Source organism: Monosiga brevicollis, genomic scaffold (genome assembly GCF_000002865.3).
Source record: "Monosiga brevicollis MX1 MONBRscaffold_2 genomic scaffold, whole genome shotgun sequence".
NCBI classification, from domain to species: domain Eukaryota; class Choanoflagellata; order Craspedida; family Salpingoecidae; genus Monosiga; species Monosiga brevicollis.
The window spans coordinates 1,944,384-1,968,782 of NW_001865039.1; the positions used below are offsets into that span (position 1 = coordinate 1,944,384).

The 24,399-nt window shown below is 54.3% G+C and overlaps 6 protein-coding genes across 6 annotated transcripts; 3 read left to right on the forward strand and 3 right to left on the reverse strand.

The window, feature by feature from the left end:
* Window positions 1-322: 322 nt before the first annotated feature.
* MONBRDRAFT_22261 (uncharacterized protein) lies at window positions 323-4,590 on the reverse strand (the record flags this gene model as incomplete). The annotated part of the gene is made up of 19 exons (XM_001742681.1): window positions 323-680; window positions 784-1,046; window positions 1,121-1,324; window positions 1,437-1,496; window positions 1,613-1,844; window positions 1,972-2,014; window positions 2,108-2,179; window positions 2,299-2,394; window positions 2,480-2,566; window positions 2,656-2,711; window positions 2,812-2,953; window positions 3,314-3,440; window positions 3,542-3,648; window positions 3,736-3,781; window positions 3,870-3,950; window positions 4,039-4,110; window positions 4,171-4,277; window positions 4,367-4,423; window positions 4,560-4,590. The coding sequence occupies 19 exons, from the start codon at window positions 4,588-4,590 to the stop codon at window positions 323-325; spliced, it is 2,241 nt and encodes a 746-aa protein (XP_001742733.1).
* Window positions 4,591-5,423: 833 nt separating this feature from the next.
* MONBRDRAFT_35581 (uncharacterized protein) lies at window positions 5,424-7,828 on the forward strand (the record flags this gene model as incomplete). The annotated part of the gene is made up of 6 exons (XM_001742230.1): window positions 5,424-5,537; window positions 5,645-5,737; window positions 5,985-6,173; window positions 6,266-6,472; window positions 7,003-7,053; window positions 7,352-7,828. 6 exons carry the CDS (start codon window positions 5,424-5,426, stop codon window positions 7,601-7,603), a joined length of 906 nt encoding a protein of 301 aa, XP_001742282.1. The 3' UTR covers window positions 7,604-7,828.
* Window positions 7,829-8,249: 421 nt separating this feature from the next.
* Window positions 8,250-14,989, reverse strand: MONBRDRAFT_5147 (uncharacterized protein; the record flags this gene model as incomplete). Its single annotated transcript, XM_001742682.1, has 14 exons — window positions 8,250-8,390; window positions 8,770-8,849; window positions 8,930-9,008; window positions 9,133-9,309; window positions 9,441-9,509; window positions 9,784-10,160; window positions 10,300-10,798; window positions 10,924-11,079; window positions 11,159-11,481; window positions 11,655-11,820; window positions 11,951-12,099; window positions 12,200-12,263; window positions 12,375-12,557; window positions 14,981-14,989. The coding sequence occupies 14 exons, from the start codon at window positions 14,987-14,989 to the stop codon at window positions 8,250-8,252; spliced, it is 2,472 nt and encodes an 823-aa protein (XP_001742734.1).
* MONBRDRAFT_22264 (uncharacterized protein) lies at window positions 14,988-15,495 on the forward strand (the record flags this gene model as incomplete). The annotated part of the gene is made up of 2 exons (XM_001742231.1): window positions 14,988-15,037; window positions 15,171-15,495. 2 exons carry the CDS (start codon window positions 14,988-14,990, stop codon window positions 15,493-15,495), a joined length of 375 nt encoding a protein of 124 aa, XP_001742283.1.
* Window positions 15,496-16,813: 1,318 nt separating this feature from the next.
* On the forward strand, window positions 16,814-18,944 carry MONBRDRAFT_5148 (uncharacterized protein; the record flags this gene model as incomplete). Its single annotated transcript, XM_001742232.1, has 7 exons — window positions 16,814-16,831; window positions 17,185-17,280; window positions 17,429-17,527; window positions 17,636-17,899; window positions 18,193-18,378; window positions 18,519-18,583; window positions 18,872-18,944. 7 exons carry the CDS (start codon window positions 16,814-16,816, stop codon window positions 18,942-18,944), a joined length of 801 nt encoding a protein of 266 aa, XP_001742284.1.
* A 2,947-nt stretch (window positions 18,945-21,891) lies between these two features.
* MONBRDRAFT_898 (uncharacterized protein) lies at window positions 21,892-22,890 on the reverse strand (the record flags this gene model as incomplete). The annotated part of the gene is made up of 1 exon (XM_001742683.1): window positions 21,892-22,890. A coding segment is annotated over one exon (999 nt), but the record flags the coding sequence as incomplete, so codon positions are not given.
* Window positions 22,891-24,399: the final 1,509 nt, after the last annotated feature.

The window sequence follows — 24,399 nt, forward strand, 5'->3', positions numbered from 1 at the left end:
TGTTTTTGTTGACAAGCACACGTTTGCTCGAGGCGAGCGGTGCTTGTGATGTATTTCTTTCCGTCGGCCGAGCCGAGCCCGTTTTTTTTTTTTTTTTTGTGTCTTTTCCTGCCTACTTCCCTGCTTCACCTCCCCCTCTTTCCCAGCAATCAAGTGCAAAACGTGATTTGCAAGCCAACGCCCCAGCCCAATGATGTTTGCGTGACCTGTAAGCCAAAGCTGCGGACACAGTTGAGCGATTCAAGTTGGCATCAATTCCCATCATCTGTAAGAAGTTCAAATGCAACACAAGGGGAAAACGTCCTTTGGCCCACACAAAATATCAAATCGGGTTGTAGTCAGTCTCCGCCGGGGCATGCGACAAGTCCACCAAGCCGCCGTCATCCGAGCCCGAGTCGCGGTGGCTGTGGCTATGCTTGTGCTTGTGTTTCTTCTTCTTCTTGCGCTCGCTGCCATCACGATCCTTGTCCTTGCTTTTCTTCTTGGCCTTCTTGTCTGAGGCCCCATCACTGTCGTTGCCATTGTCATCGTCGCCTTCGTCACTACCCTCGCGTTCTGTCCGGTGCTTGTGCTTCTTCTTCTTCTTCTTCTCGGCCGCTTCCGCATCAAGAGAAGCCACCTCACTGTCCTTGCTCTTCTTCTTCTTCTTCTTCTTCTCCCCAGAAGGGCTGCCGGTTTCTCTGCATAATACGCACGTGACAAAGGGAGTGAGTGGCGGAAGAGATGATGTTTTGAAACTGCTGCAGGAGTAGACCGCCCGATTAGTTCGAAAGGCATACTCACTCGGGTGGGGCCGTGTAGACATCGGTTGCTGGGTTAAAGTCAAAGGCTGCCGAGGCCAAATCGTGCTCGGTTGCTGCAGGCACAGCAGCTTTTGACAACGATGGTGTCTCAGCATCTTCGTCCTCAGTCGAACTAGGCTCGTTGTTCTGGGCCACTAGCACATTTTGTGTGTCCTCATCTCCCGAAGAACCATAGAATTCGTCTGCATCCACGACAGACGATAGCGTCAAGTGGCCCAGATCCACCACTGGCGCCGCTTCGACCTGCCAAGCAGAATGAAGCACACGCATGAGCAACTTGTTCAACAGTACAAGAGCCATGCAAGCCGCCGTCATACCGGATCGAGAGCAGCAGGCGCGGCAGTGACTGCAGTTGGCGGTGGAACCTGGGGCTTGAGGTGAGCAAACATGGACGGGGCTTCATCATCATCCGAAAAGGCCACATCTGAATCATCTGCAGCCACCTCGGGGCGCACTCCAGACGGCTCTTCTTCATCTGAATCCTCCTCAGGGACAGCCACGACGACCAGGGGGTTTTCCCCCTGCGATGCGTTGGCAACAACCGCCAGCCCATTCGCACGTTAGCACTCTAACGATACGCTCTACTGAACACTCTCATCGTTAGGCCCGCAGCAAAATCAAGCCGGCACAAACCTCATCATCACTGTCGTCGTCGTCGGCAAACGCATTGCCACTGGCACCGCCGGTAGAGGTCTGATTGCCACCAAGCATACCAGAACATTGACACATTGACGAAACGCAAGTGGAAGGTTAGGGCCATGGTGCTGCGTTGTTGAATGAGTGTTTGATATGTGATATGTAAGACACACCGGTTGACTCGCCTCGACGATTGGGGACTTGGGCTTGGTGGATTTGGACTTTGGCTGAGACTTGACAGTCTCGGCTTCATCTTCAGAATCGGAAGACACTGCGTCTTCATGGCCAAGATCCAGCTCATCAGTATCTGCAGCCACTTGAACGAGCGGGTTGTCGTTGTCGTCGTCGTCGTCTTCATAAAAGGCTTCTGCCGCCGACGGCTTTGCTGATGCCGATTGAGATGGGCTAAGAACATGAAAGGAAAAAAACAAGTCAGGGAGCAGACGCCAGGCACGAGGTCAAGAGGCAACACTACACATGTAGGCCAAACGAGGAGGTGTGAGCATGCCAACTGGGGGGCGATGTGACGTACTCGTCGCTCAAGTCGGCAAAAAAATCGTCCGGCAATGCTTCGGCTAAGAATATAAGCGCACCAGACCAAGTGGGTTGAGGTAAAAGCAAGGTGTAAGAGTATGCTTCAGCACAGACGAGACGGCAGCTGGGCATACCTGGCTTGAAGTCGTCCACCGAGCCCACCTGCTCGGGGGCAGCTGCAGGTGCGCCTGCTCCCTGAGCACCAGCTACGCATCGTGCCCAAAGTCCGATGCACACGAGGGTCGTGAGTGATGGCACTGAATGGCTGGCTGCGACCCGCAGAAAGATGGAAAAGATGGCACTTCCAGACAACGACCGCTCGCACCTGCATGGCCATTGCTGACTTCACCTTTGGAGCGGTTGCGCATAAAAGATGTGCGAAACTTTGACAACATCGACGAACCCATGCTAGCGCTGCGACCTGCAATTCAAGCGCCACAAGGCCAAACAATTGTGAGTTTGCAAGCAAAGAAAGCTCACAGACGAGGGGCGTGGCTAGCACATACTGGGCATGGCACTGGTGGCTGCCGAAGCATGATTGGGACTGGAATGGCCACTTTCAGCCCCTTCGACGGCGGGCGGAGAAGTTGATGCTGCACAGCACAAGAGTCGATGAGGCTGATAAAGTGGAAATATATCGCATGTCGTCGGGTTGTGCAGAACCAAAGCATAGACCCCGTACCAGCCTCTGCGGTCCCTTGTCGAGCCTGCATACGCTCTTGGCGGCGCTGCATAAACCTGCACAGCAGTTTGCGAGAAGCAAGAGAAGTGAGGCACGTGTGGACGGCTCCTCGTTTGGTCACACTGAGAAAGTATTGCGCCCCACAGTCGGACCAACTTTGTAAAGTCCTGCTCTTCCGAATCGGCGCCGTGTTCAGTTAGCTCAGCCTCAACCCGTGCATTTTCTTCCTTATTGCGCGCCAGCTGTGCTTCGTGCCATTGCCGCTGTCGCAAAGGCAGGTGCAAGAGCAAACAAAGGACTGTGTTATCCAGCGTCGAGGCGGTGGAATTGATGATGGGTGAACGGGGATTCAAAGATGGGGGCTGCGTACTGTGACGAATAAATAAGGCGCTGCAAAAAAACGATTGACGTAGTGGAGTCCAAAGTCTGCATTCGTGCGAACATCGACGTGAGACGAGCGACTCCAATGTGTTTACTTGACACAGAAAACAAAAAGAAAAAAAAAAAAAAGAAAGAAAAAAAAAAAAAAAAAAAAAAAAAAAAAGAAAGAAAGAAAGAGAAAAAAAAGGAAGCTGAAGCAACAGCCAGGCTAAACCAGAAGCCAAGCTAAGATTCAATCCGGACGAGTGCCACAGTGCAAGAGGGAGGGTGGCATTACCGTTGGCCAGGCTGGCACGACAAATGTGGATGGGAGGGGCGTTGGCTGGTCGCGGGATCTCCTCCAGCCGCCCTCGAATCTCGTCGACCGTAACGCTGTTGCCTTCTTGCTTGTCCACAAAGTTGGCCTAATGGTCGGGGGGTGCAGGAATGATCAAGGCGAAACTTGTGCAAGAAGGTTGAAGAGGGTAGACAAGAAAGAGGTGGCGATCCAAGTCCGAGCACCTACCAGAATCAATGTCGGGATGTTGGGTGGGGCGTCGGCGATCTTTTGAATCACATAATCGACCGTCCACTTTTTGGTCACGTCGCAAAGCAGAATCACACCATGCGTGCCTGTGGAAAGGGTGGCGCATGAGGGGTGGCCGCCAGGTTCATTGAGATGCTGACGTGGGAACGAGCATCTGGCATCTGGTCGTTTACCTTTGTAAACGTCAACAAAGCTGGCATCAAGGCACATGGGGGTGTCCTGTGCATGGCAATGCGCCAAGTGCACGTGAGAATGGCGAGTGGATGGCAGGGGAGGCGCAAGCAGGGAGCAGGAAATTGGCAGGTACAAGAATGAGCAGAACCTCATCAAGCGGCACGTTCTTGTTGTTGCTGGGCTTGCCCTTGTCCACGACATCCCAAATCTCGGCCTGGCATGCAGCAAAGGGTGAGCGTCGCAGGTCCACGCGGTGCATACTGTTTTGTCCCACGGGGCGGGAACAAATCCAGGTTGCTCACCTTGACCACGCCAGCCGAGTTTTTGTATTTCCAGGGAATGTTGGTCACCTTGAGTGTGCATGCAAATGGCGGCTGTCGCGTGAGAGTGGCATGTGAAGCAGTAAGATTAAACAAAAACAGGAGGACACCAACCTGGATCTCGCTGGTCTCTTGATGAGAAGAGGGTACGGGTTTGCCCTGTAGTCGGGCAAAGAGGGTGGACTTGCCGACTCCACGCTCTCCGCGCAGGATGATTTTCACTGATGGCAGCACAGATCCCAAGCACACCCAGGGTTAGGGCCGGCGTCCCAAGCCAAGCTGGCAGGAAGAAGAGAGAGGGGCGACGCACTGTTTTGATCCACGCCCCGAGCAAAGGTCTTCTTCGCCGCCTCGGGCAAAGCCGTGGCTATCCATGCCAACCATCGCCAAAGCACAGCCGAGATAGATAGATATTGTTACAAAGCAGTCTCATGAGGAGAGGAGCAGTGGCCCCGAAGCAACGACGCCCGCCATCGCAGAGCGAGCAAAGTCATCGTACGTACCAGACTCGGGCATTTTTTTGCGCCGAAACATGCCGAGGGTCGTTGAAAAACTCTAACCACCTCGCACTCGCACAGCCCGTTTTACGCAAACACACACACACACACACACACACACGAGCACTCCCTTTGATACCGCGTCTCTACTCCAGCCCTTCGCCCTATCACCGCTATCGCGGCCGGCCACCTGCCACAAGTCACTGCCGTTGACGCAAATGCACACAATTCGAATTTTTTTGGAGTTGAGTGTGAGCTTATAGCAAGAAAGTATTTTACTAATTACTAAATGTGGGCTTGTTTTCTAGCGGACAGCCCTGCTGTAGTAAAATACTTTTCATGCCTCTTCTTGGGTTTTGTTGTTGTTGTTGTTGTGACTTTTCTCTCTCTCTCTCTCTCTCTCTCTCTCTCTCTCTCTCTCTCTCTCTCTCTCTCTCTCTCTCTCTCTCTCTCTCTCTCTCTCTCTCTCTCTCTGTCTCTCTCTCTCTCTCTCTCTCTCTCTCTCTCTCTCTCTCTCTCTTTTCACCTGCCTGGTGCTGCTGCTGCCTGGTACCTGCTGCCTGGTGCTGCTGCTGCTGAGTGGGATCAGGTACAAAGTACGCAGACTTTGGGATATCTTACCTGCAGGCGTGCAAACGGGTATGCCGTGCTTGATCTGGGGATGTTTGACAAGCCTGCGCGTGAGCTGGTGGTGGGCTGGACGCCCCCTTTTTTCATCCCGCTCGTGGTGCTCAACTCACGTAGGCACAATGACCTGTCCAATTGAGCGCACACCCACCCTCCAGCCTTGCCGGGGGAGGAGGAGCTGGACGCCAGCCACGCCAAGACCTAGTTGGATGAGGTGGTGCGACGCTTGCCAAATCTGCCGCGATGGACATCTCCGACGACCAGCTCTATGATGTCTTTCAGCAGATGTGCGACGATGGAGACGAGCATGTCCGCGTTGATCGTCTCCTCGAGCTTGCCAAGAGCATGAATTATCAAGTATGCACAGGTCCACGCGTCACGTGTTTATTTAGCTTTGTCCGTGTATGACCAGGCGAACCCTCACCTTCACCCTCACTCGCCACCCCCCTTTTACTTGCATACAGGATCTGGCTTCGCTGAGCAAACTTGACACGGCAGGGACAGGCCTCTTGGACTTTACAGCCTTTGCCAAGGGCATCAAGCGCCTCAAAGGCCGGGTACGTATGTGTTCCCCTTGTGGGGACTATACCCTCGGCCGCTTGGCGTTCCAGCCTCCCTGTTTCCTCTGTGACTCATTGGAGGTGGCGTTTGCTTAGCCCGCCGAAACGCCACGGCTAACGCGACGCAAACTACCTGAGCGCCGCGCCTCCGAGCCTGCCTTTGAATCAGAGGGTTCATTGCCCTCGGAAACTCGGTACGCCCGCATTGGCGCCTCGTTGGAGACCCGCTTTTGTTTTTCACAAGCACCCCGAGTACCCCGAGCGCCTTGCATTGATCCCCACGGCTCGCACACCAACCCACAGCAACTCGCCGGCTATGCGCCGAGCCTCTACTATTGCTAGCAATGGAGGATCATCACCGCTTGAGGCTGGTTCCAATGGTGCAGTCTTTCCTGAAGTGACCGAGCATGTTTCTGAACAGCTTGAACAAGAGGTAAGCGTGCCAACACAGAGATGCACCGAAAAGCCACGATTTGACTCGTGCCTGCCACGTTCTATCGCCTTGACCGTCCCGCCCCGCTTTAGAATGAACGGCTGAAGCGTGAAATGGGCGAGTTGCGCGAGAGCAGAGATGCGACACACACGGAGAATGAGCAGCTCAAGCAGCGCTTGGCTCGTCTGGAACAACAATGCGAAGACTACGAGCAACAACTCACGCTCGTCGACGAGGAGTCGCGCAGCAGCTCTCGCCTCGAACGAGATACCGCCGTCGCCAAGCTTCGCGCCGAAAAGGTGGGTGTACACTCGTAGCTCTGTCATCGGTCTCTCAAACCAGCCGAGTGGCTCAACGTTTTGGTCCAAATTCTTCCACCGCGCGCCGCAGGCGGAAGTCGAGCAACGAACAAGTGAGCGCATCACCGCTTTGGAGCAGCAATTACAACTGGCCAAGGCCGCAGAAACAAGCATCAAGGCTGAATTTGAGGAATGCAAACGCGAACAATCCGAGTATGTTTGCTGTCCTGGGTTTTCTCAACAGTTCCTCTCGGTGCCCATGGCCCTGCCGTCACTCTGACCTTGTTGCGCCTCGTGGTACAACGCGCACCGCTTACTCAACTAGACTGCAACACAAGGCTGATCAATTTCACGCGGACCTCGTCCAGGCTCAGACCCAACTCGATGAGGCGACGGCTCGTCGTGAGCGTGAGCTGGCAGAACAGAGCCAGTGTGCTGAGGTCAGACAGGGCTGCAAAGCCTGCTCACCACAACGAATAGGTTGCCCTGACTGCAACTTTGCCATTGACTCACGCTTTGCATCATCTTAGCTGGAACTCAAGCACACCGTCGAGGCGCTCAATGCCCGTGCTCACGAGGAGGTGTGTTCCCGTGCTTGTTGTTGTTGTTTGATCGTGACTTCATGCGCAACCCTTGTTGCATGGCACTTTCTGCTCACGGGAAGAGCGCAGATTACGGAGTTGCAGGATACGCTGGCAGCCTTGAGGGCCGAGCTGGACGATCACCGGCAGGAGTCGGAATCCTCGCGCCAAGAGCTCGAAGCTGCTTTGAGCAAGCGGGATGATGTACGTCTCGACGCCCTCGGGACTGCGACTCGAATGGCCTCCGACATTAAACTTAATTTCATGATCTCCTTTTCCGTTTGTGGTTGCGTTGTAGGAATACCATAAGCTTGAGCGAGCCCTGCGTGACCCACGAGAATACAATCGCCTCTTTGTCAAGGCCGGCATGGAAATTGCGGCCGAACGCCAGGCCGACTCCTTGGCTGCCGAACTGAATGGGGCCTCCCGAGATGACCTTTTTGAACGTGTTCAGCGTCAAGCTGAAACCAACGATGCGCTTCGCGCCTACATAGACCGCTTGCTCGCTGTTGTGATTGAAAAGGTTCCGGAGATCCTTGAGGTTAAATAGGAGAGTTGTGACCCAGATTACTTTTTAGCTAAGCCGGCTGCCCACACGTAAACCAGTGTTCATAGCACGTGTGTGTGTTGCATTCCGGCTTTGTTTTATGATTTTCCCTATTCTTCCCTTTAGTTTCCCATCACTGTTTGTGTCAGAGGAGGAGGCCAGTACCTTCTGATGACATGATGTTTTCTCATCTCCTCTTTCTATTGCGTTTTTCTTCTCTTCTTTCTCTTGTCTGAATTGACAAGCTTTGATTGTTTGCCATCCGTCATAGCAAAGTCTAAATTAATTCTCGTCAAATGCAATGTGGGCCGAGGCCACGGACCGCAACGATACACCGCCAGCAGGGAGCAGTGGGAAAAAACACCAGTCTCGCCGCGCAGCGGAGAAAACTGGATTGAGAAGCGACTGCTGACCCTGGGCTTGGCCACCACCGACAACTCTTCAGGACAACGTCGGAGATAAAACCGGACCTTTTAAAAAGAACGACACCAAAGTAACCAAAGAATGGGAAAAAAAGATACATCCACCAAACAATTCCAAAATTCCAAACCCCCTTTGAAAAAAACCAAAACAGAAAGGAAAAATCAGATATGCACAGCAACAAAGGTCGAGTCTTGCTAGACCCCAGTAGTAATTGGGTAAGCACCGCTTAGTCTTCTTCGACCAGGGTCTTGAAGGCAGGCGCGGTACTCGCTGGTTCATTGACGTAGAGTTCGGCAACAGATTCGCGTGCAGAGCGCACGGCATCGCTAAAATTGTCAATGCTCATTTTGCGCACATAAGCCCGCCCCTGCAGCAAGAATATTGGCAGGCGAGAGATTGCAAGTTGCGGCAGATCATGAGTACACGGGAGCAAGCAGATAGATGACAAGTTAGGCGAACGATGGACTGCAGCGGTGAGAGCTGACGCACCACAACATGGGTGGGCAGAGCGTCAAAGGTTGCCGAGGCTGGTGAGCGCCCGCTCAAGTTGAGACGTGGAATGCAAAACAACGAAAGGTTGCCCTCCTTTGTCATGGAGGTGAAAAAGACATCCACTTTTCCGGTCAAGTGTCGGCAATTGGGCAGCGCAAGGGACTGGCATGGTGACGTGAGCAAGCAGCAAGGAGGACGGCGCACCGTCTGCAACGCTGGCAAAGCTTCAATGAGGCAGAAAGTGCGCATTGTACCTTGACAAGATTGCCGTTGATGAGCGTGGCAACATGGATGGCATCGCGGGTAAAGGCCAAGATGTATGGGTTCACATATACTGCATTGCACGGGGCCGAGAAGACAGGATGGTGAAACCAAGACGACAACACTTGCATGGAGGAATGCGAAATGGCGTACCGAGAGCTTGCGGTTGTGAGCGCCATTGGATTTCAAAGTCGCGTGTTTCAGCACCATTGTGCTCACGAAAGGCCGTGGCCTACAAATGAAAAACGTGGAGGGCAGTCAGAAAACACTTGGGCACTGCCAGCGAAATTTGGATTGGGGTTGTGCTGGGCCATAGTGGCAATGACCAGGTGCGAACATGGGGACGGCAGTCGCACCCGGTTATAGCCTAACATGTACTCGTAGGTATTGTCACCCTCTGCTTCAACGATTTCTTGGCAGGAGTACGATTCGAGGTGGTGGGCATAGTCGTCAGCATTAATGAGAACGTTGACCTCGAATGGCTCTTGAAGCTTCAAGAGCTGATAGTCTCCCGACACCAATCCCACACAAATCTAAGTGCACAAGCCGATGGTCGAAACCAAGAAGAGCGTGACGGTATCACGTGAGGGTATCAGCTCGATCATGTCGAATGAAAGAGCAGCAATACTGAGAGAACTCATATAAATCGTGCCCTGCCACCCACCTGGCCAGAGCTACCGGGCTGGCCTCGGCCCACGGCCAGAGACATGACCACATCGCTGCAGGTGAATTCCTAGCAAGCAGCAAAGACCGCAAACCCCAAGCGTTATGCAGAAAGAGTGGAGCATTGGCAACGAGAGCCCATCCCAACCGCACCTCAATGAGCGAAAACTGCCCGCTCAAGCCCGAACCGGCAGCACCGTAGGCAAAGGCCTTAATCTAACATGAGTCGAGTCAGGAAGTGGGATCAGTCTCCGTACCAAGGGGGCCGCGGAAAAGAGTGTGATGGAGCGACATGCGTGCCACGCAACAGAACGCTGAGCAGGGAGGGGGACAAGAGATCGTACTTTTTTGCCGACAGCTACGGCCAACTTGCAGCTCTGCTTGAGAAAGGAGGCCGTGGTGGAGGAGCTCCCCATTTTGATGGCAAAAAGATGGCAGCCGCGGGCCTCGGGAAGGACAAAAGACTTGAGGCTCTTTTTGGACAGGGGCACTTGGTCCCGCCGGGCTTGCACAAGGTGGTCAAGTGGCACAATGTAGAGCTGCGAGCCTCGACCGGCATTTTTGCGAGTGGACGCGCCGCTGCCATTGCTGGCGGCCAGGTCTGAGCTTTTGATGGTGCGAAAGATGGCAAAGCCTGCGCGCTCGTCCACGGAGATTTGTGCAACGGTCAGACTGTTGTCAATGATGCACGCCATGTTCAGCTCTCCACTCCGATGCAATCCTACCCCAGAAGCAGCCAACCAGGACAGAAAGGTGAGACGGTGCGGATCAACCACCAGGCGGTTCAAGCAAGGCGTAGACTATCATGGGATTTTGAGACCAAGGCGCAGAAGTGCGCTCTTCAAGTTCTCAAAACGCACCGATGGTCACAAGGTAGACGCCAGTTTCAGTGGCAACAAGAAGGTCGCCATCCCATTGATCACCGCAGAAGAGTTGTTGCGGAAACTCGGTGGTGATGCAAATGGGAGTCCAGGGCTCGGTGAGCGCAGAGGCCTCGCCCGAATTGCTCAGCGTACTGGTGGGGGCCGCACCGGAGCGAATTTTATCAACTTTGATGGCTTGGCCCTTGGCACGAAAATCTGTGACGGGCTTTGAGATGCGCTTGGAGCGCCCCGTGCGCGAGCTGGTGATGTTCGCGACGAGGCCGGCTGACTTGGCATCGGCATAAATGCTCTCAATGAGCGCCTGCAGGGTGCGTGCACGCTTCTTGGCAAACGTGGCTTGCTTGGCAGCTAGCGCAGCCTTTTCGCCGTTGAGAAGCTTGACAAGCAGAAAACGCCGCAACTGCTTTGGGTCTTTGAAGGAAGGAGGATTGGGCAGTGCGGGGCCAAACTGAGCTACGCTCTGCTTGATGTACATCTGGAGGCCGCCAACGAGATTGGAGCACAATCGGTGAGAAATCAGGGTGGGCAACACAGATGGCAGCGCGAGAGATGAACGCCCGCGGGCCAAGGCGAGGCTAGGCGAGGCAAGGCGAGGCGTACCCGGACGGTATACGTTTCATCCTTTGGGTTGCGGCTCACAACGGCAAAGACGTGATTAAACTGAGACTTGATCTTGGTGGGATCAAAGCCGGTAAACTCGCCGTCGACAAAAACAATGTTACAGATATCATTGCCCAGATGACGTTTGCGTTCCAGCTGTGCGGAAAAAACAATATGTGAGGAAAAGCAGCTCAAGAGTCAGGACATCATAAGGTTGGACTGAGATTGAACAGACCTGTTGACGGTTGCCGCTGCTGTAAGGAAGCAGGGTGGAGACGTGGAACATGATCTCCTTGCCAAACTCTGTGGTGTGGTGGCTATGAGTGCCGGTGGAGCCAGCTTTGACGTCGAGCCCTCCGCGAAAATTGGCCCAGCCTTCGAGTTCGACCTTGTCGCCAAGCAGCGAGCAAAACTCATTGAAGGCCGGCGATCCGTGCTCATTGCTGAACATGTCATCATCCGTCTCTTGTCCAGGCAAAGCGTAAAGGATGCCAATTTTAAAGTTGACGGCACCTTCCTGCTCCTCGAGAATGAGGAGACGTTGCTGCACGTTGGGATCTGTGTGTGGGTGTGTGTGGGTATGTGTGGGTGGGTGTGGGTGTGTGTGGGTGTGTGTTTGCGTGTTTGCGGCAGGGCATGGCATGAGCGCAAAGAACTGACTCTGGACTGACTGCACGTCGGTTGCAAGACCAGTTGAAAACAGGAACTCAGGAAATCAGGAAAGAACGCACCCAAAAGCTCCTCGATGGGTCGGTCGGCCAGGGCAACATCAAAGCCACTAAAGATGGTCTTAAAGTCAAACTGTCGTGAACTCTTGACGACTTTGTCGATGGTAAAGGTCATGTGCTCACTGCCAGACGCGCGCCACAAGATTGTCTTGACGTGGTTGTCCTCAATCTGTGCCACGATTCAGCCCCGAGCACGAGGAGATGAGAAAGCAAATGGCCAGCTGGATAAAATATAGACGGTAGGCGCCGGCAGAATTTGTGAGAGCTTCAAAGAGGGTGGAGACGAGGGCGAGACGAACGTCTTGCAGAACAGAGAGGAGAACGACTTCGGGGCCTTCGGGGCCCACGATGGTGGCGGCCAGGTTGGCGTGGTCCTTGCCCAGAAAGTAGCGAAAGTACCACCGCGTTTCGCGTTCGGGGTTCTCGAGGAGGACCGAAGTCATGATGGCTATGGCAGAGAGGACGAGGTGACTGTGAGATGGCGAACGAAGAGCAGAGGCAGAGCGAGCATCACCGGCCGCGAAGCAAGCTAGAGACATGTTGCCCACCGTCGTGACTCAGGGAGCTGTCAGTTTCGCTGCCATCCTCGCAGCGAAAGGCCGTCAGATCTTCCTGCGGGTGGAGAGCACGGGCTTTGTCAAAGAGGAGGCGAGGGCAGGACGCGAAAACTCGAGCAACGGCCGAGAGTCGAGGCGCAAGGGTCAAAAATCAAAAAACACCAACCTCGAGAAACTTGGCATGCATTTTACGGCGCACATTGGGCGAGGGCGGAAGGGAGGCGTCGGAGCCCGAGCTGTAGAAGTGGGAGAACAGGCGCAGGGTCACAGCGATGAGTGCCTCGATGGTCGACAAGGACGGTCGGGTTGGCTCCGGGCTTTGTGGGAACTGGGGTGAAGGCGGTGGTGTCTGAAGAAGCCAAGGCAGTACCGAATGATGGAGAGGCGCCGCGTTGCTCCCGGGCTGGTGGCCATGGCGCTGGTGAAATGCGGCGAGGCACCGGCACTGGGACTCTTGACTCTGCGAGCAGATCGACACGCGCAGCGCAGCGCGGGTGAGTCCTTGGAGCGCGCTCCATGGGCACAGAGAGCAACTAAACCCCAACCGCGCGCGGAAGCGTGCATGCCCGAACGACCGCTCCCGTTGGGCCAGACATGTCATGTGATCAGCCACGTCCAGATCACGAGATGGGAGTTTGAAAGCTGACTCGCGTCTCGAAAAAAAGGGCGGCGGTCAAAACATAAACAGGAACAATGTCAGGCGGTCGCGCACCTTTGGAAAACAGCACTAAATGCTTGATCAGTAAGTCAACCCCTCCTGGGCCTGCACGGGCTGTGCTCAACCAGAAGAGGGCACCAAGGAGGCAAGGGCGAGTGAAGGGGAAGCTTCGATGCGCGCGCGCGCGTGTGTGTGTGTGTGAGAGAGAGAGAGAGAGAGAGAGAGAGAGAGAGAGAGAGAGAGAGAGAGAGAGAGAGAGAGAGAGAGAGAGAGAGTGTGTGTGTGTGTGTGTGTGTGTGTCCGCACGTCAGCCAGTCCTTTCATGGCAGTCCGGCAGACACGCTCGTTCTTTTCCCCGGCGCATGTCAGGAGGGCCTACCTGGAAGAGTTTTATTCCAACGCAAGACCGTGGGGTAGACAACGAGCCAGGGATATCATTCGGCATCAACTGGGCAGCCAAGGAAGAGCACGCTGCCGTTCCGTCCAGTCTTGTCAGTCGTAAGTAAGCCGCCCCGCGCACGAGAGAGAGAGAGAGAGTGGGGAGAACATGAGCGCGGAAGAGGGATGCCGATGTGGGCGTGAAGGGACAAGAGAGAGGGACACGACGCGTGCACTTGGCAGAGAGATTGATAAAGCGATGACGGACCACCACACGAAATTCAAGGTCTAACAGAGAAAGAGGGAGATCCAAATTCCATTGTAGAGAAAGTTTTGAATTGGCTAACCAAACCAGAGAGAAGCACCAAGACAGGGCAACCCGCAGAGCCAAAGAACGTACACAAGCGCTTCAAGCGGACACCCAGGGGGGCGTTGGGGTCTCTCGGGTAGTGGCGGTGGAGTGATACATTCTCTGACTTTTGCTTTGGGTTACGCTTGGAATGGAGGTGACGTTTGGCGCTCTCTCTGGACAGAAGATGCTGACGGTATTCCATGGATGACAGATCGGCATGTTATTGTTGTGGGTAACAACAACAATAACCAAAGAAGGATGGTCGGCAGCGCCGTCAACGGACCGAGCAGGAACAGGAGCAGAAGCTGGCATGGCCTGCCAGACGGGCCAGCGGCACCCCTGGCGTGCCATTGCCGCTCTGCCCTTTTGTGTCTCTGGATCACGCCGACTGCCAATTCCCCCGTCCTCTGCCCAGAACATTGAAGACTGGGAGACTCGATCCCAGTCCCAACAAAGACTCTTGGCTCCTGCAACATGTGTTCCGGCCAAGCAACATCTTGTATTTACAGCATTCCAGAACAGTCATTGCCAACAAGCGCGCTCGTGCCTGTATGCAGCCGTGTGTGTCTTTGTGTGATGACGTTGCCGTTGCAACGCATCCTTACAACACACGTAACACCACATCGTGTGTGTGTGTGTGATGACGACTTTACTGCAATGAGTCGTACTGCTGGCGCGGTCATGCACGCATGCAGTTGATAAGCGCGTTGGAGCAGCGTCTCTGACATGAAGCCCGTGGTGGATTGCACCTCTTGCACATGGTTTGAGTGTTGTCTCTTCTCTGGTTTCACCAAGAGATTTACACAACAAAGACACTGTGACTCGGGTACTTCTCTGACTGGCTTCCAATGTCTGCTCACATCTCTTGAACTCAGCCAGAATTGCTTCCCATCTCTGCCGATGGGACAGCCAGACCAGTTTGTTGCCGGGTGGTTGCGCCTGCACGCCTCAATCGACAAGGTGACCCGACGTGTGGTGGGACATGGGGCATCGGTGGTCGTTACGTTACGATCCCACCTGGCCACGTACAAGCCACACACACATCTCGGTCGATGACCCCTTGCACCTCCCACACGCTAATTTCCACCCCCACTCGTTTAAGATTGACGGCGTCGCCATCACCTGCGATCATCACCCCGCTGAGCAACGCAGATCACAACTTTATTCTCAGCTTCGGGAACAACATCCCTTGCCCACTCTCCCGCGCCTCAGCTCCCCCACTGCATCAACATTCGTGCCCTCGTGTAGTCGGCATTTTCTTTTTTAAGCAATCTGCTCCGCGCCCCTCCCCCACTCTCTTGATCGCTCCGCCATATTGCCTCGCTGCCATCTTTACATTGAAGCTGTAATCAGATAGCTTGCCTCTTCTCCCGCCCTTTCTCACCGACAGCATGGCTGGCCACACCAAGTCCCCCAACTGGCTCTCACGCGCCGTCAAGAAGTGAGTTACATCGGCGGCCCACGCTCGTACTGCTGCTCTTCTTGTGCGTTTCTCTGTCAGCCTTGATCCATCTGCTCGCCGATGTGAGTCTCACGCGTCCTTATTTGCCCTTGCCCCTCTATGTCACCTCCAGATTGCCCTTTCATCGCCATCGTTCAGGGTCAGCCAACATTTCGGCCGCAAAGCACACTGATCGCCGTGGCCTTGAGTACGGACACCACGCGCATCACGCCGCTGACAACAGTTCGCGTGATTCGTCCACCCCACCCAGCCTGGCCGACACCACTTCGCGCCTCAGTCGTGAATCCCTCGAGTGTTATGCCGCTCAGCCCTTTTCCTTGGAGGAAAAAATGGACCGCTGGGTCGAGCGGACTCCCTTTTTCGCCGACGATTGGGTCAAGGACCCGTCCCAATCGGCGCCCTTTTCCCGTCGCAACTCTGCCGTCATCTTTGTCTAATTGCCTGGCATACCACTGAGCTGATCACGATGGCCGCTATGCTCTGGCCTTGATGCCCATTTTCCTTTTCTTTTTTGTTTCATTTGCTGCATTTGTTGCACCTGGTGTCAGGTTGGCAGCGAGCCTCTGAGCTCCTGCTTGGCTTCACCGTTTGGCTCTGCGAGTCTTCCTTGTCGATTAAAGTTGTTTGTGGAGTGTGACCTTGCCAGCAAGCGAGCTGTGCTCGTTGATAGTGACCCGCGCGTTGCGTTTGCTCTGTTCAGAGTGAGCAGCGGTATGGCGCCGTGCTACCTGCTGTACCGTCTTTGTCGCCTTGTTTGTCTGTTGCACCTGTGTGCCTGCCACCTACCCACTGCGTGGGACTGAGGCATTGGTAGAACCACCTCGAGGTGGTTTACCTGGTGCTCTCGTTTGTGTTTGAAAAACTTTTCTTGTGTGCGCTGCGTCTGCGTCTGCGTCGATTAAGGAGCTGCTCGCGCCTCGCCTGTATCTCCGAAGGAACATAATCAATCGATTGTTTTTCGACCATTCATTCCCCTATGACAACTACAAGAAAGCACCATACCCCTAGTGTTGGCAAGCACTTGATCAATGACACCCGTCTGTGCCCCGTGCCCAAAAGCATGCTTGAAACATGATATTGGGTGACCTGCCCTCACTGTAGCTCAATCTCAAAACACCCCCTCAATTTATACCAAAGATCTCTCTCACACTCTGTGTGTACTTTTTTCTCACAACTCTCTCACACTCTCTTCTCTCTCACTCCTCTTCTCTCTCACTCTCTTCTCTCTCACTCTCTTCTCTCTCACTCTCTTCTCTCTAACTCCTCTTCTCTCTCACTCCTCTTCTCTCTCATCCTCTTCTCTCTTCTCTCTCTCAATCTCTCTTCTCTCACTCCTCTCTCTGAAATTGTTTGTGTCCATCTAAGCAGTTTTTTGTCCTGGTGGGCGGCGACGGCGACGGCAGTGGCAGTGGCGGAAGGCAGTGGCACATGTGATAGATAAATACATCCTGATATCGGATGTATATGTGTATAACATAGCATCAACCACTGACTCGTCCTGTGCACTGTCCTGGACGGTTCCGGTTCCGGTGGTACCCTGACGGCTTGATCGCGCCTGGTCGCACCTCTCGGCGGGTCCCGAAATAGGGCCAGCGTCACCGCAGACAGCGCCATCAGAGCCATGGGCGGTGGTGTTTGAGCTTTGGATCGCGTGCAGACCTTTTACATTTGCGTCTTTGGGCAGTCTCGAACCCTATGCAATTGTAATCAGCATCTCGCCCGGCGGCCAGCAAGAAGCTAGACCAACACGACACCATGCCGCTGCCTGCCAAGGTTCCTTGCTTTGTCGCTCCCAAAACCAGAATGGACTTGCAACGCTGCGCGCGCCCCCACAGGCAACGCTCATGTGGACTGCCTCCTTGGGCTGCAGATACTCAAACAAGGCTACCTAGTCAAGCAAGGCGGTATGCGCAAGGCAAGTCCATGTGTCACTTGATTGCACGCTCCTCCCTTCGCCGCCACCGGCACCATCAAAGCATATGCATGACTTTCCAAAACAAACCAAAATCTCAACAACAACAGCAACAACAACAACACCAAGTCCAAATCTTGACGCACGCTTGCCCTCGCCGAGGTGCTTGCTTGACTTGCTGCAAAACTCATCGCGTCGTGTCAACTGGCCTCAGAACTGGAAGCAACGCTGGTTCACCTTGGTAGCCCCAACCATCTTCAACGATGCAGAGATCAAGCCCGTCCAACTCATTTACTACCGAGATGCCAAGGTCAGCCATCGCCGCAATCCCTTTTTGCCCTCCATGCCCTGCCACCCAGCCCTCCCCTTCCCGACATAATCGATCGCTAATTTTGCTGGTCCTGTCATTGTTGTTGTTTAATTTGATCTGTTTTCTGTCCATTTGCTGATCGCAAAAGGCGTCCACCCGCCTGGGCATCATCGAACCCCGATATGCCATCGCCATCCGTGAAGCCGACGCGTTGGCCCCCCACAATGGCTTCAAATATGGCTTTGAGGTTGGCCATGACACGCCCTGCCTGGAGCACTTGTCTGCTTGCACCATGCTTTTCCTTCTTTCGACCTTTGCTCATCTACCTTGAATGCCACATCTCGTACCGCTGCAGCTGGAAATGCCTGGCCGCACCTATCTGCTGCAGAGCAGCACAGCGTCCGAACGAGAAGAATGGATTCACATGCTCCAAGATTGCATCGAAGTCGGGGGTAAGCAGCGCCTGATCATCAACCCCACCTTCCCGTGTCACCCATCGACTGGAGGGGGCGCCGACCACCTCAAGCTCAACCTCGACCTCGGCCTTGACCTCGGCCCCACCCTTTTAGCCGATCGGCCGACGAGCATTGTCTCCTCCAATGATGAAGACGACACCAAGGTGACCATAGCATCTCCACTTGACGTCCGTTGCCATTTTGACTGCCTCGCTGTCCACTGACCCCGTGTCTGTTCTAGGCCGAATTCCCACCCCCCTCTAATGCCCCCAACCTCAATGAATCGGGACAATCCATCCCCAGCTCCCACTACTGCTCCGGCTACCTCACCAAGCTTGGGGGACGCGTCAGTGTTGCGAGGCTTCCTGCAAGCCGTTTTGTGACCTCCCAAAGCTTAATGACGCATCTCTGGCAGCTCAGTCTTATCAACGATCCCGCTTGCCATTGCTGTATGCAGGTCAAATCCTGGAAGCGGCGCTACTTTCATCTGCGCGGCGAATACATTGTCTACTATCGTGCCAAGGGTATCTCACCTCCGTTGGGCCAGATTGACCTCAATGAATGCGTGAGCGTGGGCGAGCGTGACGATCCTACCCTCCAGTTTGCATTCGAAATTTGCACACCGGAACGAACCTTCCTCCTGGTACGAGTGTGAATTTGCACCTGCACTTTGCCTGTTGGATTGCCCTGCAGCATACAGCACGACCTCTTTCATTTTCTTGTGCCTTTTTTTTTTATTTTGACCCCCTGACCCGCTGCGCATCCTGGTCTCACACCAAATAGCAAGCAGAGGCCCAGGAGGATCGCCACATGTGGTTGCAAGCCATCCGTGCTGTCCTCTCGACAAGGTGCGTTTGGTTGTCGCCAGGAGCTGCGCTGCAGTGCGCCAGGAGCTGATTGGTCTTGGTCTGCCATCCACCTTTGCAGACCATATACAGAAGGCGCTTCACAGCAGGCGGGAGGAGCCCAACTAGTCAGAACCCGCTCGGAAGCACTGGACAATATCACCCGTCCCATTCGGTTTGTGTTTCGCTCTTCCAAACCGTGTTTGGCTTGTTGCGGTTTGGCTTTTTATTCGTCGTATTTCTACTTCTTCCAACATTCACCTTTGATTGGCGTATTCTGCTGCAACGCAGGGAAGCCAGTCGGATTGAGGAAGGCTTTGACTCTGACCCGGCCCCTGAAGAACACGACCCTCTTCCACTATAGCGCCCTTTTGTTATTGCATGCCCCAAGTTCTTCTTTTTATTATCCCCACCCCCGGGCAATGTTCATCAAGTGAAATTGTATTCTTCCTCAAACCCCACCACTACTCAACGATTCACATGTCAGTCAGACACGAGCGTGTGGTTTTTGCTGGCGAACGCTGTTCACAGCGCGCGAGATAATAGCTATAATATCTTCAATAATTTACAGGCAATTTTCGATAATTTTTCTTCTTCGTTGCGAGAAGCCCCTTGAAATTTTGCGTTGACGGTTGTGCATAGAGCCCGGTCTCGATGCGGTACCTGCTGCGTGTATCCAGCCGATCTGACACCGCCCTCGACCCCCAAGAGAGAGGCTTCACGCGTGTTTATCGACCTTGGTACACGAACCAAACTATTGGGCTTGCGTCGCACATTTTGGGAGAAGAGACAGGCGCGCGACTATTACTGTTTTCTCTGGTTGTTACCACCTTCCCCAACCTCGGGCTCGAGCGACTCAAAAGCCATTCCGAACGGTACACACCACTGACCACGCCATTGTTAGTACTTTGCCGAAGAAAGACAATTCGATTGACTTCATGACGTGACACCACCCAATCTCTCAGTCCATCCCGCCGGACAGCCACTCAATCTGTCAGGCTCGAGAACGTCTGGACGTTTGCACAATCTCCTTCAAACCACTCGAGGCTTCGTCGCCCCACATCACGGAGCTTGACTGGCCACTCGGTGCAATCGCGTGAGGCTTGTCGAATTTACAGCGCACCCTCAACGGCAGTTTCAATACCATCATCAAACACGACGCTTGTCGAGAGCAGAACCATGGCGATGAAGCGGCGTAGATCAACGATCGTGTGGTGTCACTAGCAACAACCATCAATGCTGCGCGTCATCAATGCCCAGCTGGGTCAGAGCCATTTCCAGGGTTGGGCGAGCTGCGGGCTCAGTCGCCCAGCACGCCTGCATCAGTGACACTGTAGTGTCAGGGACGTGTGGCCAACGCGCGTGCACGACCGTTATGTCCAGTCGTTTTCCCGCCTCCAGCAGAGCTGACAGCATCGTCATCATCGGACCGCGTTGCCTTCCTTCCTGGAGGCACAGATCCGGTGCTTGCCCAGTGAGTGTCTCCCACATCAACACGCCAAAGGCAAAGACGGCGGCTGCATAGCCGCCGTTGCGATTTAGGGTCAGAACCTCCGGCGCCATGTAAAGGGGCGTGCCAACAGCAGTGCTCTGCTCCCCAAGATCGTTCAACTCAAACATCTCAGCCTCGTCAGCAGGCACGGCGCCATTGCGCCGACTCGGTGGCTTGTGTAACAGCACTGCCCGGTCCCGAAGCTTGACGGACCCAAAGTCTGTACCTTGGCACGAAGCTGCTCGGTAATCAGGATGTTGCCTGCCTTGACATCCCGATGCGCATGGCCCAGCTCGTGCAGGTAGGCCAGCCCCGTTGCAACATCGTGCAGAATCTGCAATCGCTGCGGCAGACTCAGCTCCCCTGGCCGCTTTCCGCGGAGGAGCGAGCGGAGCGAGCCCAAAGGCACGAGCTCCAGCACCAAAAACGGCACGCTCTTCTGGCCGTTAAACTCGCCATCGCCCGCTCCGAAAAACCGCACAAGTTGCGGATGCCGCGTTCGCTGTAAGAACTCCAGTTCCTTCTGGAAGTCTTCAACTGCTGCTAGGTCCAGAGTGGCTGACATCTTGAGCAACTTGACGCACACAGACAGGCCCTGCCACTGAGCTCGCCAGACCTCACCAAAGGCACCGGGCGAGTCATCGTCTATTCGCTCTGCTAGCGCAATCTCGGACTGTTGAACACGCCACGCTTCCTTCAGTTCGGCCACGTCCTCGAGGTAGGCTTGGGACAACAGCCCATATTCCAATTCGTGTTGCTCGTTTGTCAATCGCAATCGCTGCTGAGAGCGCTGTATGAGCAGCGCCACGCCACCTAACAAGGCAAAGCCAAGCATCACCATGAGGACCACGAACCATGGCTGTTGATACACCGGGGGTGGCTTTAGAGTACAACCACCACTCTTCCTCATCTCGTATCCAGGTGAACATTGACACTGAAAACTTTGCGCGCCGATGGTCTGGACTTGTGTCCCATAATTTCGGCTAATCACAAGGTTCGTGGCAGGATGCAGACCGCATTGCAAGGGCACATTGTGCAGCCGCAGTGACGGCAAGTTGTTGTAGTCGCACACTGGCGTTTGACCATCAGCCAAAACATAGCTGCTCCCCTCAGGAGTGAAACAAGTTGCATCCGAGTTGCCGACAAAAACTCGTGAAGCAAAAACCTCAGCGATGGCCCGGACATCGGCAATCTCATTCTCTGAGAAGTCGATGGCCTCTGCACCCATATCGAGGCAGTGTTGTAGCACTTGTGGCCAGGAGAATGGCGTGATCATGCTCAAGGCAGCAAAATAGACCCGTCCTGCCGTTTGGCATAAACTGGACGACCAGGAAATGTTGGTACGAGAAATATCAAGAAGGTCCGATACGGGCCACCTCATCTCCGACAGTTGTGGATTGGAAGACACGTTGAGGAGGGCAATGGTGGGCAGGTCGTTTGCACCCAGGTGAATGGACTTGAGGTTGGGCATGTGATTGATTTGAAGCGTGGTTAGAGTAGATTTTGGCGGAAAATCAAGATGTAACGACGTCGTGCGCTTGAAGCAGGATACCGTCAGCTTGGCGAGCTTGAGACGAGTGGCATCAAAGGTAACCGTTGTGTCGTCCATGGATAAATCAAGGCCCAGCTCCGTGAGTTGATGCTGAGCTAGGATCTCCAGGCCTGACATGGTGGCACCTGTGAGGTCGAGTGTTTGGAGCTGTACAGCTGGCGCAAGCTTCACGTCGACTGTGAATTCCAAAGGACAATCATTCCGGCCGACGTGGAGGTCCGTCAGCCGGGGCATATGTGTAAGGTCAAGCTGCAACCAGGTGAGTTTGGAGTCGGTGATGTCCAGATAGGCAAGGTTGCTCAAAGGCGTTAGCCAGCCGGCAGGGAGCGTTTCAATGGGGTTGGAGGTCAACGCCAAGGCTCGCAACTGGGGGGTTCCAGCAAAGACCTTGTTGGGGAGTGTTTTGAGGTGGTTGCCAATCAGGTCTAGCTCTTGCAATTGGCGCAGATGGTCGAAGAGCCCCGGCACAAGACCAGTGAGGGCGTTGTTATCCAGCAAGAGCATTTGCAACTGTGTGAGGGAGTCGAAGGCTCCCCGAGGAAGTGCTGAGAGACGATTCTCAGCCAAGTTGAGTACTTGCAACTGGTTTAGGCCTTCCAGAGCACGAGCCTCAACCTTGACGAGGCGATTGTAGGCCAAGGACAACTGTTGCAGTTGATTCATCCTGCCAAAAGTCTGGTCCGAGAGCGTGGTCAGACGATTGCTGTCCAAGAAGATGGATTGCAGCTCCTTCGAATGGACAAATACGCCAACAGGAAGTGATGTGAGTCGATTGCTTTTCAAGGATACTGTTTGCAGCTGTGACAAGGTGCTGAAAATGCCATCTGAGAGGGCATCTAGATTGTTGTCTTCTAAGCAAAGGTCCTGAAGTATGGTGGCGTGTTGAAAGACGTTGGCAGGTAGAGCTGCAAGGCTATTTTTGTGCAGGTGCAGCACTTGGAGCTCGCGAGCGTAGTCAAAGATGTTGTTTGGGAGCGTCATCAAACCGTTGTTTTGAAGCCTGATTGTTTGCAGCCGACTAGCAGCATCCAGCAGGCCCGCCGGGAGCGAAGTGAGGCTGTTGCTTTCCAATCGGAGGAGTTGAAGTTGTCGTGCGCAGGCCAAGAGGCCAACTGAAAGAGTTGTGAGGACGTTTTCATGTAGATCAAGCTCCTGCAGCTGGCAAACATTGGCAAAGAGGCCGTTGGGGAGGGACGTCAGTCCACTGTTACTCATATCAAGGCGCTTTAACTGATGCAAATCATCAAAGGCGCCCGCAGCAATTGAGGGGCGAGCGTGAGATATGTTGAGCTCCTCGAGTTGGCCTAAGCTGCGAAATCCACCCGAGTCTAGAGCCACGTCAGCGTGATGGAGCTGCAGCGATTGCAGCTGGGTCAGACCGTTGAAGACCGTGCTGGATATTTCAAAATGCGTTGAGCTCAAGTCGAGGCGCCTCAGGCTCTGCAGGTGGTCAAAGACACCAGGCGGTAATCCCTCCAAACTCGTGCTACCGAGATCCAAGTCTTGGAGTTGATGAAGTTGATCAAAGATTTTGGGAGGGAGATGCTTTACCTCCGTATATTCCAGATCAAGCACCTCGAGTTGGCGCAAAGCATCGAATGCGCCTGCACCCAGCGAATAGGTGAAGCCTCTGTATTCGGAACAGAGATTTTGAAGATCGAGACAGAGTAATCCCTGAGGAAGGACATTGCCAATATCAGCCGAAAAGCTATTGTTGTTGACGTGTTCGCATTGGTTCCGCAGGCCAAAGGACGTCAAATGCGAAGGTTGGGCTAGCAATGTTTGTAGAGCCTGCAGGCCGTCCTGCACAAGCGGCGTGTAAATGTATAGGGTCTCAATGCGCTGCAGCATGACCCGACAAGGCACGGATGAAAGGCAGGTGGCAACAAGGGCTGAGATATCCGTGCTTATTATCATGCCGGTGCTGCTGATGTTCATCAAACCGGCGTCCTCGGTGCAACCGGTAGTCCAAGGAGCTGTAACTAGCAAGACCTGCTCATCAGCCCGACAGGAAGGGGTGGAGTCGAGCTCTTCCCATGTCACGAGCGACCAGCTGCAGTTGGCTCGGCTCTTGCTTTCACTTCGAGGCCAGCATTGGGCCAATGTGACTCCGGCCCCCTACGGCACCAGCGGCAAGGGGGTGAGCGCACGGATCCATGACCATGCGATCAGCAACTGAAGCCTCACCTGGATAGCGTCATGCCTGGGTTGTGTCGACCGACGAGGCTGGGCAATCGGCGGTGATATCTGCCTCAATCAACGACAGGCGGCTTTGTGAACTTTGTGAAGACGCACAAGCTGCCACTGTTCAATAAAGACACAATGACTGATGTGGTACCTGTTGGTCGAGCTGATAAGCGGCAGCGGGTGGGGGGTTTATGCGTTGGGCACTTGCGAGAGGACCGCAGAGGGCTTGAAGGGCTTGACTGATCGAAGGGCTCAGGCTCGCTGCTGGCTCTGCGCTGTAGGTGCGACAGAGTTGATCCACTTGCTGCTGTCGCACACGCGCTGACTCGCACTCACAGTCCGACACTGATGCGACGCCGTGGCTTAAAGAGATGGCCAGCAATAGCAGCACGGCTTGGCTAAGCAGCACGCGGTGGGTTCCGACCGATTGGCGACGGGTGCTGGCACCCATGTTTGCACTTGTCAAACGAGCGTCTGCGTGAACGGCACGAACGACGCCGGGCTCATTGCCGGAACCAAAATAGAAGACTCTTCGGATTACAAGCGAAAGGATTCATTTTTTTTTTTTTTTTTTTTTGGAAACGAATT